The sequence below is a fragment of the Eulemur rufifrons genome, chromosome 16 (assembly GCF_041146395.1).
Source record: "Eulemur rufifrons isolate Redbay chromosome 16, OSU_ERuf_1, whole genome shotgun sequence".
Taxonomy (NCBI): domain Eukaryota; kingdom Metazoa; phylum Chordata; class Mammalia; order Primates; family Lemuridae; genus Eulemur; species Eulemur rufifrons.
The window spans coordinates 43228239-43241001 of record NC_090998.1 but is presented as its reverse complement, the minus strand read 5'-3'; the positions used below and the strand labels follow the sequence as shown (position 1 = coordinate 43241001).

Sequence of the window (12763 nt, the reverse complement as noted above, 5' to 3'; positions counted from 1 at the left end):
AATTTTGTTTGTGTTAGATATTGTGAATGTTAAAAATTTTTTAAATGACAAACCATTTTAATTCTAAATTACCATATTCCATACCGTATTCCATTTGTCTTTTTTCACCATTTTCCCTAAATAAAAATTTTAAAAAATTGGAAAAAGAAAAGGTTAATGCTTTGATGGTTAAAAGAGAACAACCATGAGTTACAATGTATCTAACAGGAAATATTATCTTTAACTTTTTTAAATATTAATTATTTTTATCTTCTTGAGTGCTAAAGCAGTCTGCCAAAAAAACTTTAAAATGCAAACATTTATCTTAAACACAAAAAATATCTTTAAAACAAATAGACACAGATCTATTCAAACAAAATCATCTGTGCTTGAACCAAGCACACTGATTCTTCATTACTCTGAATGAATCTCACTCTACCCCACCATCAGTGTTTTTTTTCCTCACCTATAAATGGCAATCTTGGAAATTGTTTGATTAGTTATTTTATTGCAGTTAGACTAGTGTATTAAATTTCTCCTTTATAATAATTTACTTAGTTGTGTATTGAATCCTTTTCTAATTAGTATTACCCCCAGTTCCATATGATATTAATCAACTCTTAATCCCATGGAGTTTATATGCTTTCTATTCCCTGAAGGAAAATATCTGAAGATTATGACAAATTATCAGGAGAATGTGAGATCCAGGAATACCACTTCCCAAAATATCACCTTTTTTAAATTTTTTTTTTTTTTTTTTTTTTTGCTATATAAGTGTTCTCTCCAGGCACTAAATATTTTTAAAAACAAATTTTATTTAAAATAAACAACCTTAAACTATGTCTACAGAGAATTCAGTATAGTAATTCAGCATAATATGTGTTTGCCTTCCCACACATCCATGTTTTGAATTCCCAGATATATAGACAAGGATTTGAAAACAGGAAAAAAAAGATTATTTTATATAGGAATAAAAGCTGAAAATATAAAATGTAGAACACAGCCTATCATAGACAAAATTGTGCCTCAAGCTAAATGCATCATTATTAATTCACTAGGCACACCCAAACATTTTATGTCCTGTGTAAATTTCAGTTTCTTTTCTGTAAACTATCTTTTCTGCAGTCTTTGGAATGTTATCTAGTATCAGAAACTTATATTTCATAGTAAGTAAGCATTCTCCACTTCTTCTATATTAATAGAATATTTCATGCCCTAGGCTTCCTTGCAACTTATTGTGACCATGTGACTAGAGTTTGGCCAAAGAGTGTCAATGAAGATAATTTGTGCAACTTTCAGGGACTATCCTGTGGTAAAAAAAAAAAAGGGGTTGTCTTTCTCCTCCTCTTTACCTGATAATGTGGATGTGATGGCAAGCCATTCAGAGTCACGAGTGAGCAAATACACTAGGAATGGCTCATCAACAAGGTAGAACACACCCAGGTCCCTGGCACCATTGCATGCCTACCAGCATAGAAACACAAGAATTTATGGGAAAAGTTCAACTCCCAACCTGAACATTTATGAGATAAAAATGTTTCTTTTCTTTAAAACACTGTGATATTTGTCTTTCTAAAATTCTGCCAACTGTATGTTATTACCAAAAACTAAGAAGGTTCTGAAGTTTGACCCCACCGATATTTCATATATGCTGATGGAAAAGACAAGTCTGCTGGGTCAGAGACAGAGGACTTTTTTACACACTACAAAGCAGGCAACAGAAGTGTCCTGTTCTCATCAGTTCCTCTCTTGCCTTAAATCCAATGGGGGTCAATTTGGAGGGAAGCCCTAGTAGATGTTTCTGGGAAATCCAACGTTTAGTAAATTCCCAAACTTTCAAGGGACTGCTTGGAACTCTGCCTAACTTTGCCCCACTAGGAGATGTTATTTTTAATATGCTAGTCAGAAAAAAATAAATAAAATCTAATCTGCCTTGCCCCAGAGGGAAACACTGTTTTTATCTTCCAAATCTGTTTGCTATAAAACATTCTTGAATGCATAGTTCAGGAAAAGAGACATGTGAAAGTGCGTGGAGAATTACTCCCAAAAAATCTGCCCCTTATATGACTCTGTTGACCTCTCTGTTTAATATTCAGGTCTTTTAAAATCATTCCTAAGGTGAAAGTCACAGTATTTTCAGAAGGGAGGCAAGGCACTAGCATACAAGCAGTACAAATATAATGATGTATGAAGTCCCATGGCAACTGCTTATTCTTTTGTGGGGAGCCACCCAAGTTAGACTAATTATTCAGATTACAGGTTAGCATTACCTCCAACATCACCTTTTGGCTGACTGGCTCCTAATTCAGACTGGGAGGTCCAAGATCAAGAGACATCACATGGCAACGAAATGTGTGTACATAAGATAAGAGAAAAAGGGATCGAAATACTGGGATAACTAACCTACTCTCACAATAATGGCATTAATCCATTCACGAGGGCAAAGGCATCATGACCATCATGATTGCCTCCTAAAGGTCCCCCCTCTTGACACGTGCACTTCAATGTTTATTGTGGCACAATTCACAATCGCAAAGATGTGGAATCAACCCAAGTGCCCATCAATACATGAGTGGATTAATAAAATGTGGTATATGTGTACTATGGAGTACTACTCAGCCATAAAACAAATGATGAACTAGTAAGAGCTTTTATAACAACCTGGGTGGAACTGGAGACCATTCTTTTAAGTGAAGTATCACAAGAATGGAGAAACAAATATCACGTGTACTCACTATTAAATTGGAACTGATAGATCAGCACCCATATGCACATATAGTAGTAAAACTCAATGGAAACCAAGCAGATGGAGGGAGGAGGGGACAGGTCAATTCACACCTAATGGGTACAATTCATACTATCTTGGTGATGGGCACACATATAACTTTGACTCAAACTGCACAAAAGCAAATCATGTAACCAAAACCTTTGTACTCCCATAATGTTCTGAAAAAAAAAATCAAAAAAGAATAAAAAAATAAAAATATGTATTTTTTTCTAGAATTTACAATATATATTTTAAACTAATCTAAGTCCACCTTCAAATAACACTATGCCACTTCATATGTAGTGTGGGTAACACAAAGGAGTTTTTCCAATTTTTGTCTCCTCTGATGTGTAACATTGTTGTTATTTATTTTAAAAATCACCCGATATACTGTTACCACTATTGTTTTAAACAAATGATTATCTTTTAGATCACTTAAAAATTAAAAAAATTAAAAATATATATTTTTTGCCTGTATTTTGTCTTTCTCCAATGTTCTTCTTTTCTTTGATTCACTAGTATTATACTGATTCCTGTTTATACGGTGGAAAGATGTGGGGGTATCAGGGAATTCCATTATCTTTCAAGTAAACCGTAGCCATTTAGTGGGCTTCTGTCCCTGGACTATGATCTTCACAGGTATTTCTCCAGTGATATTTATATTTTCCTCCCTGGTCCCTACTCCCCTCCCTAGCTACAGCATTCCCAATTTTCATTAAAAGAGATATTTTTGGCAATTCTTCAATTAGGACAAATACTCATGAGTCCAAGTTATAGCTGTCCAATGTAACAAAAAATTACAGCCTCCATTAAAAGCTTGAGCTTTTCCATTAAATCCACAATCACTAAAATACATTAATAAATTCACCCTGATATAAAATTATATTTACTTTCTCTTTGGAATATTACCCTAATATTCTATTATGATTTTGTCAGGCTTTTGTCAGTATAAATTTGTAAATTATTACAATATATGGGTCTTCTCATTTGAGGTCTGATTTTTATTTGGCCCTGGATATCATGCTGGATATGACTATTTATGAACATGGAGACAGTTAATATTTCTAGTGAAGTGATAAGAGGATATCTGGAATCCTCTTTTAAAGTTAGCTACAATATCTGTGGTCATTAGTCTTTAAGCAGTACGGCATTAGTGCCATAAGATACAGTAAGTGGAATACCTTCTGCAGACAATGAATTCCAGTGTAATTTTTCCTTGAAGTAATCAGAAATATTTGAAATGTCTCAATATCTATATATCTATATCTACTTACATATCTATATCTAATTCCAGTCGGTATGCCCCACCTCAGATTTACAATCAATGAACTTTCACAAAAGCGATCTGGTAAGGATGTAAATTTAGCTGATGTTGCTATGTAACTGCAAGATCAGAGCCTACCTTTGTTTTCAGCCACAACTGACATGAAGATTTGAGAGATAATAAATATATTCTGGACAGTCATGGGAACGCCATGGTTTGCTGACCATAACTCAAGCTAGTAATTTGAAGCCACAAACTTGTCATGTTCTTTCTTTAAGGTCCTCAATGTGGTTGGAAATAGCCTTCCCAGGTTATAGCATGTATAGTATTTATGTTTCTGATGTTTATCACATTCCTCTCTGTCTCCTACATCCAGTTTGAGAAATATCATTTTTAATACAAGCTTTTTTCCAAGTGATAATACTTCATGCTGTGGACTCCTAATATTCCATTTTTTTTTATTGTCATAGCACTGTCTTCAGAAACTTCAAGATGAGATAACTAATTCCAAATTCCCCTCCTTAATTATCTATGTAATGCAACCACTTGTGATACCAAATAGTCATGACGTTTGGGTTGCAATTCTCCATGGTAATTCCACACATTTTGTACTAGCTCTTGTTCTGGATTATTTTTACAAAGATGTTTTATATCATTCAGCTTTGAAAGATAGAAATAATTTCTCCCTCAAGGGCAGCAAGCAGATTTTTTTCCTGGCTAGGATTATAAAGAAAATGTCTCCCAGTGTGGCAAGGTTGGGCAGATTTTCTAACAATCTCTTTAAAATAAAAGGGGTTTCCTAAGCTCAGGGATTTTCTTAGCTGTATCATGGACTGTGTCTGCAGCATCCATGTGGGTATTCTCTGCACTGCACCTCCTGGGGATTGGGAGGCTGGGGGAACTGATGAAAACATGGAGCTCATGCTACCTGCAATGCCCTGAGTAACAACATCTATTGCTTCTGACCCAGGAATCTTGTGCTGTCTGCCAGCATCTACGAAAGTGTGGCTGGCTAACCTATTACACCCCTTCCAGTTCTTGACAATTTTGGTGAAAAAGGTGAAATGCTGACAGATGATTTTCAGGAATAGGAAGGCACGCGGGTCTTCCATGGGCAAGATCAGAGATTTAAAAGACTCCCCAGATTCAAGTCTTGGATTTTCTTGCCTACGTGGTGAGTGAGGAGAGTCAAGAGTTCCCCACTGTCCTACCTGTTAATGAGACGGAGGGCCAGCAGGTGGGATTGGAGCTAGTCACCTGAGAAGTACTTTTAGTTATTACTCACTCCTTTAAATGTAAGGAAGAAGGGGCGAGAAATCCCCAAACCTGGGAGAGGGCTTTGGGTATAATGAAAACATAGGAAGTTTATATGACCTATACACAGATGTCCAGCTGCTTGAAATGAAAACTAAATGTGCCAGGGACTTTCAGTTTTAACTCAGGCTGGTAAAGCTGGAAAGTTGTCACTTCCTTATGATAAGAAAAACCTGGACCACTGAAAACCAGTGACTTTTCTTGGACCCATTAGAAAACTGAAGTTGTGAGAAAAAATGCCACTGTAAAATCTGGAGAGTCATATCTGAGATCTGCTTACCTGGAACAGAAGTCATAGGAACAATAAACTAGTAGGAACACTTATAAACTAATTTTGATGAATTTCTGAAGGCTGAGTGTGGATGAGAATAGAAATGAGAAACTCTTGGAGGCTATAATCTTAAGGGATCCCTAACACATTTATGGGCTTTACCCCAAGTAACCCCAGCAGGTTCTCATGATAAATATTTGGGAAATAACCTCTTTTATCCTTGCCGAGTGAAGGGAAGAGTAATCACTGTGAAATACACCCGGAGCCTTTTCCATAGCAAAGGCTCCCTGAGAAAAAATTTGCCAGAGTCTAACCCCATCTAGATGAATGTCATCCTCCCCATCTGTCCCTTATTAGATTTCCCGCCTCACCAAAGGGAGGACTTAGTGAACAGATGTCAGTGTAAGAGTTTGAGTATGTAGTGACTAACAGACACTTGTCAACCAGGGCCTTCCACAGGAGGCTCCATATTATTAATTTTAATGAATGATTGAAGTTTTGCAAACTAGCAGAGAAGATTTGGGCAAGAGGCACACATTCTCTGTATGCGAGAGCACACGATTTTTGCAACATGCTTAATTGTATCATGTGATTGAATGATATATCTACTAGTTGGAAGAGATAAGAAACAAAACTACAAAGACCAAGTTACGAAAATATTTGAGGAGTTTGAATATTATTTTGTAATCAATAGAGAACCATCAAAAATTTCTTAGCAGAATGGTGGCATCCATTTATATTTTAGAAAGTATTCTTAACAACAATGTGGAGAATGAGTTAGAAATCAAAGGCTGGAAGACTATTTAAGAAAATTAATATACCTTGAGTCTAGCTTGTCTTAACACTTATTCAGTACATATTAGTGAAATACAAACTTAGTTATTTTTTCCCTTTCAGTTCCAGAGAAAAAAGAACATAGGGAATGGAATAAATAGGTACACAAAAGGAATTTTAGTAATTTTAAAAGTCTAGCAAAATTTGAAAATCAAAAGTTCTTATAATGAACCCTGATCTCTGGTATTTGCACAGTAAACCAGATTACTAATGATTTATTTTAAATTAAGTGAAAAATTACTTGCACTAGTCATTTCCCATTATAGCTTGGGCCTAGAGTTTCTTTCCTTTGTATTTGCCATCATCCACTTACAAACAGTATACAAATGGAAGGAAAAAAATCCTATGCATTCTAAGTAGTTACATGTAGTAAGTATATTTCTGAATTTTGCAAAGTTATTGACAATTATTTTTAAATACAAGGGAAAAGGGAGAAGTTATACTCTTTGATTTATATTAAACGATTAATAAATTTACCTACATATCTGATTTTTAAAAGCACTAAATAGGCTTAGAGTTCATATATAAGAATGAGTTATATGCAAGGAAGATGAGGCAGGAAAAAAAGAATAAATTAAATAATCAATGTAATATTCAGAAAGATAAAATAATCATTCTATACAATTGCATGTGGCAGCAAGTGAAGATGCAGTTAACAGTGTTCAGAAGCAAATCTGAGATATTCTGGCAACAGAATTTTTGTCAGATTCCAAACATTCTGAGTCAACTTTTCTTAAGTGCAGTTATCTATAAAGTAGAAATTTTTGTGCATATAAACTTAAGTTCCTGACAGAAAAAAAAGCCAAATATTGAAAGTTCAAGGACACTTCTTTGATGTCATTATCTATTATCAAATAAAATACTCTTAAAGTATTGCAGTTTTATGAAAACCATGTACACATACACAGATACTATTTGAAATGACCATTTGAATCTTCTCAGCTTCTTCTCAAAGTCCCATTAATATTTATCTAGATAAATGGATTTAAAGATTGTCACTAATGCTCATAAAACTCATATTCAATTTCTTGTTAACCTAGAGGTCTGACAAAGTTATATTTACTTTGAAACATAAAGGGACAAAATTCACTCTTTTTGTTTTATTTAACTCATAACTTTAGTAGTATCATTAACTGATCCACTTCATTGAGAAAAATCTCTGTCTTTTTACTTCTGTTCTTAAAGGCGTCTTTCATGTGTTTCTTTCATAGTATATAAATGAAGGGATTCAATATGAGGGCAACAGAAATACTGAACTAAGCTATCCCTTTTAACAATTTGATAAGTTGAAAAATAATAATCCTACCAGTCAGAAATTATCTAAGAACTCAACAGTTACTTTGAGTGGAACCTAAGTCATAGAAAAATATTCATTGAGGAAATTTATATTAGTCTTTAAGGGAAAATTCTTCCCTTTTGCACACTGACTTTTAATACCATTCAAAGGAAAAGGATAAAAACATTCTGCTATGCACATGATCAGCAAATGTAGCTAATTTTAACATTTGAATCACTTAATTTGAAAAATAAGGTACTCTATAGATCCCATACGGCCTTAATTTTATCTATGATATTCCTTAAAATCTATTGAATTCTCTAAAATGATCTTAATGTTCTTTTGCATTCTAGGTGATATATGAGTAGAGATGGATTTTCACTGCGTTTTGCTAACCATGCATAAGAGGTTCATGGGCTTTAAGGGACCATTTTTTGTCATCAATGGTTTTTTGGTTTTGTTTTTTGACATCAGCAAGTTATTCAATCTGTATATGCCTTATGTTTTTATGCATAAAGTAGCATGGCAATACCTGTCCTACAGAGTTTTGAAGATGAATCTGATAATACATTTCCATTTCACAAAACCTGGCCCATGATAAACAATCAATAAATGTTAGCTATAATTTCTATCTGATAACTGCAGTGGCAGTAATGCTTTAACCCTTTAAATTTTTAAAATTCATTTCTGAGATTAAACTAAATCTCTAAGCCTTGTTAAAAATTTAACCGTGTAATTAAAGAAATGCCATTAAGTTGATTTGCTTCAAAATTCTATTAAACAATGAATAAGAAAATCAGATTTAGCATTCTGCATCCACCAATAATAATAAGCTCATTAGGTGATCAAATCTAGGTAGTGTATTCAGCTCTCTATAAAATGTATAACAAATTGAATCCCTGAATTCCAGAACAGTGAAAAACAGCATGGAAAATCTGAAGTCCACTTTGTCTGCATCCGAAAGAATTCTGAGAGGAAATCTTTAAAGGTTCCAAACACACAGACAAATGATTTTGACCAAAGCCAAGAAATATCTTTTCTATGGTTCTCTCAGACTGAGGGAAAAACACAAGTGAGAGTTAGGCTTTGGAAATTAGACAGGTCCCAACAAAAATTATAAGTGAAAAAAGAGGAATATTATTTTCAATACAGGTAGTGGAGAGCTCTGTGACACACTCCACTCTTCTTGTTTAATTTAACCTACAACTTTAGTAGTATTAAAATGATTCACTTCATTGAGAAAAGCTCGATCTTTTTGGTAATGTTCTTAAAGGCATCTTTCACTTGTTTGTTTCTCAAGGTATAAATGAAGGGATTCAACATGGGGGCAACAGAAGTACTGAGCAGAGCTATCCCTTTATTTAAAGACACTCTTTCCTTTGCAGAGGGTTTCACGTACATGAAGATGCAGCTGCCATAAGAAATGGACACGACAACCATGTGGGAAGAACATGTAGAAAATGCCTTTTTCCTCTGCTGAGAAGAAGGTATTTTCAGAATAGTCTTGATGATGTTTGTGTAGGAGAGAATCACTAGCACCAGTGTAACCAGGAGCGTTAAAATGGCAGAGAGAAGCATCATTAATTCTATTACGTTTGTGTCTGTACAAGAGAGCTGCAGTATAGGAGAAACATCACAGAAGAAATGATCTACAGTGTTGGCTGCACAGAAATCAAGCTGCAGACCCATAAGGAGTGGTGGAAAAATTATTAGGAAACCAGCCAACCATGAAGCAAAGACCAGCAAGTTGCAGACTCTGCTGCTCATGATGGTCATGTAATGCAGGGGTTTGCAGATGGCCACATAGCGGTCATAGGACATGGCCGCCAGGAGAAAAAACTCAGTTGCTCCCAAGAGAATAGTGAAAAACAGCTGTGCTGCACAGCTGTTGTACGAGATGGTCTTATCACCTGTTGCCATACTAACAAGAAATTTGGGAATACAGACAGTCGTAAAGGAGACTTCCAAAAATGAAAAATTCCGAAGGAAGAAATACATGGGTGTCTTAAGATGCAAATCCAATACGGTGAGGGCAATGATGGTTACATTCCCAGTGACACTCAACATATATGTGGATAAAAGGAGAAGAAAAATGACCACCTGTAATTGTGGATCATCTGTCAGCCCAAGAAGAATAAAAGTTGTCACTGTTGTATGATTTCTCATAGTTGATTTCTATTTTTAAAAAATAAGAAGAAAAAATTAGAACCAAAGGAGGAAGATCTGCATGAGATATCTATTTTTCTTGAGATTATCCATAAACACACTTCTATGTACACCCAAACTCCTTTAAAAGCAGCCTATAAAAATTTGTTTATATAATTTTTACTCAAATTTTTACTAACTAAATGCAAATGTTTGAGTTTCTTTTCTTTTCTTAAGGGCCATAGATCTAAGCATTCCAAAGGGATAACATATCACATGGATAAAGCTGTAAAAATGTAAAAACAAACACAAAAACTATCATAATATTTTTACTTTTAACTCTTTTGTATTTGATTTTTTGTTCCAAAGTATTTACTTTAAATTATTTTACACCGTCTAATGACTCTTCTTTACTAAACAAATCTTTTTCTCCGTGTTTGTTACTCTTTTTTTCTTTTTTAAATAGGCTTTGCTATTCCTTAAGTCGGATTTGAGCTAGGGACTCTCTGTGTTTTAAAATTAGCGTAAAATTGACTTAAACATCTCTAAGGCATACACAGTGGGAGTTCAATACCCTCGCCCAACTTCTGAAAGTTCTTCAAGATTTACATCCTCATAACCACTTTTAGTTCTGCTTTTCTGTTTTTGTCTAAAGACAAATTTACTTTCATCTCACTCACCCTGGTTGTTCTCTTTTCTCTGATACATACTCGAGAATGTATAAGTGTATCCTCATGCATGATAATTGTTTTGTTTGTATAGTATGTTCACAGAATATCTGTAGTGTCATAGGAGAGTCCTACAAAACAAACTACTTAACAATAAAATGTTAGCTGGCCATGTCAGGTAGTTTTCATTACTGCCAGGGCTCTACATGTTTCTCCTGGTTGCCATGGTAGTCTTCTTTCCTTTTCTTCTGTTTCTGATTCACAACCCCCCCCTCTCCCGCTCTGCTCTTTTCTTTCTAGTTCAGCACATAAATTAAAATTATGTTAACTTTTTCATTTTACCTTGTTTTTTTGTCTTCTTCCAGAACATATTTAGGTCCTCATATTCATCTCCTAAAAAGTTTATTGTATCACCAAATTTTTCTAAAGAATGACAGCACTTTCCCTAAAAAGAATATTATGCCATTTGTTAAACCGTATTTGAACCGCATTACATTTTGTATGTTTCAGCTCTCGTGTTAAAAAAATGTACAAACATCTCCAGTAATTACAAATGATTATGAGATAACTGAGATTGTGTCCTAAACGCCTTCATTTCTTTTTTTACTTCTTTCTTTGCTTTCCTATTCTCTCCAATTGATCATTTTCCTAAAAATGTCTATATCCTGGTCATTTAAATATAATGCATACTCAATAGGGAGATTTTTTAAATTCAAGGTTACAGTTTATATTTAAGGTCAAAAAACACAGGAAAACCTGAGTCAACAAAAGATGAGTTATATAAGGTGCCAGAGTATAAAGTCATAAAGGAATTCATGTGGATACTGTCTAGCCTCAATTTAAATTACAATGAAAAAAAATGATTACAAACTACTTGATAGCATTAGTTTGCTTCTTAATTCCATAATCAAATGTTTTCTAGATGATAGTAAAAGTCATATGTTTCCATGACCATTATAGTTCCAAAGGCATCTGTGGCTGTTTTGGCAATTTATAAGTAAGATAAGAGATTCCTTTAGGATATCAAAATTGGATTTCACATGAAATGTTTAAATTCCGTTGAATTCAATATGACTGCTTGATATATATAAAAGAAAATTTCCCAAGTTCAGAAAAAATCCATTTTTCAGTGTCATGTTTCACAGTATTCACAACTACCATGCATACTAGAGGTATATGCAATCATAATTATAGGAAGCAAAATGCATTTATTTATTAAAATGCATTTCTTGATTCTGTTGGATACTGTGAAGATCTGATCAAAACTAGATCTACAAAGTGAAAGGTTCAAAGGTGTCTCATAACACAATTCATTCTTTCAGTGTAACTTTCAAAATGGTCAGCTTAATGCTTGTTCTGTAAAAAAAAAAATTAGCTATAACTTTATGCCATACTATTGCAATGATTTTACAAAGAAATCATTTATTTTCTACGGCTTCATGCAACAAAGTTATTATGATTAAACTAAGTACATAATTTATGCCAAACCTTAATTTATTCAGTAGCAATTTTTTCCCCAATTGTCTTCTTTTGATGTGAGTCTCAGAACAGTGGCAATTTCTGAATGTTGCATATCCATCACATATTTATATTGCCTAAACTCATATTTCTATCTCACATTCTCATCTAAAAATACACTAGCATCAGAAACATATACACAGGTGTGGAAGCTGAAAGATTTTATCATGACAAAAATCTTATCTAGTCTCATTTCGTCTCATGATTTTTATTAAAAAGAGGCAATGTTCTCCAATTTATGTTAAATTTGAAGCATATTTTCCTTGATTACACACAATATATATATGTGTGTGTGTGTATATATATATATATATATTTAAGTCTAGAAAGGGAAGGTAAAAAGAGAAAATTTCAGGCTTATTGTTTACTCTAAGATGTTTCCAGCCTATATGAGAAGCCAAATAGCTTGTTTTGTGGTTTTTAAGACTGCAGGAACTAAAATCCTTTTTGCACACTATACCACTTGTCTCAAGAGGTTTAACCAACTTACTAATTTTTAAAAATAAGGACACATTTCCCTGAAGACCATTTGTACTAGAATATTTAAAGTATATTAAAATTATTTTACTGAGTGAAGAAAATTCTATAATCCATAAATTCAAGTTTAAAAACAAGACAAAAACTACTTTTCAAGGTAGCTATATGTTATAAAATATAAAGTAGTTTTAAGGAAACCTAAGTCAGTTTACATGTCCATGAAAATAAACATTTTAGACATGAAAAATTA

The 12763-nt window shown here is 33.8% G+C and overlaps 1 protein-coding gene across 1 annotated transcript; it reads right to left on the bottom strand.

The window, feature by feature from the left end:
- Positions 1 to 8932: 8932 nt before the first annotated feature.
- On the bottom strand, positions 8933 to 9871 carry LOC138396774 (olfactory receptor 6C74). The gene has a single exon (XM_069490430.1). The coding sequence runs from the start codon at positions 9869 to 9871 to the stop codon at positions 8933 to 8935; it is 939 nt and encodes a 312-aa protein (XP_069346531.1).
- Between the last annotated feature and the right edge of the window lie 2892 nt (positions 9872 to 12763).

Excerpts from the sequence above, each read along its gene's own strand:
- LOC138396774 (XM_069490430.1), bottom strand. The coding sequence starts at position 9,871 with ATGAGAAATCATACAACAGTGACAACTTTTATTCTTCTTGGGCTGACA.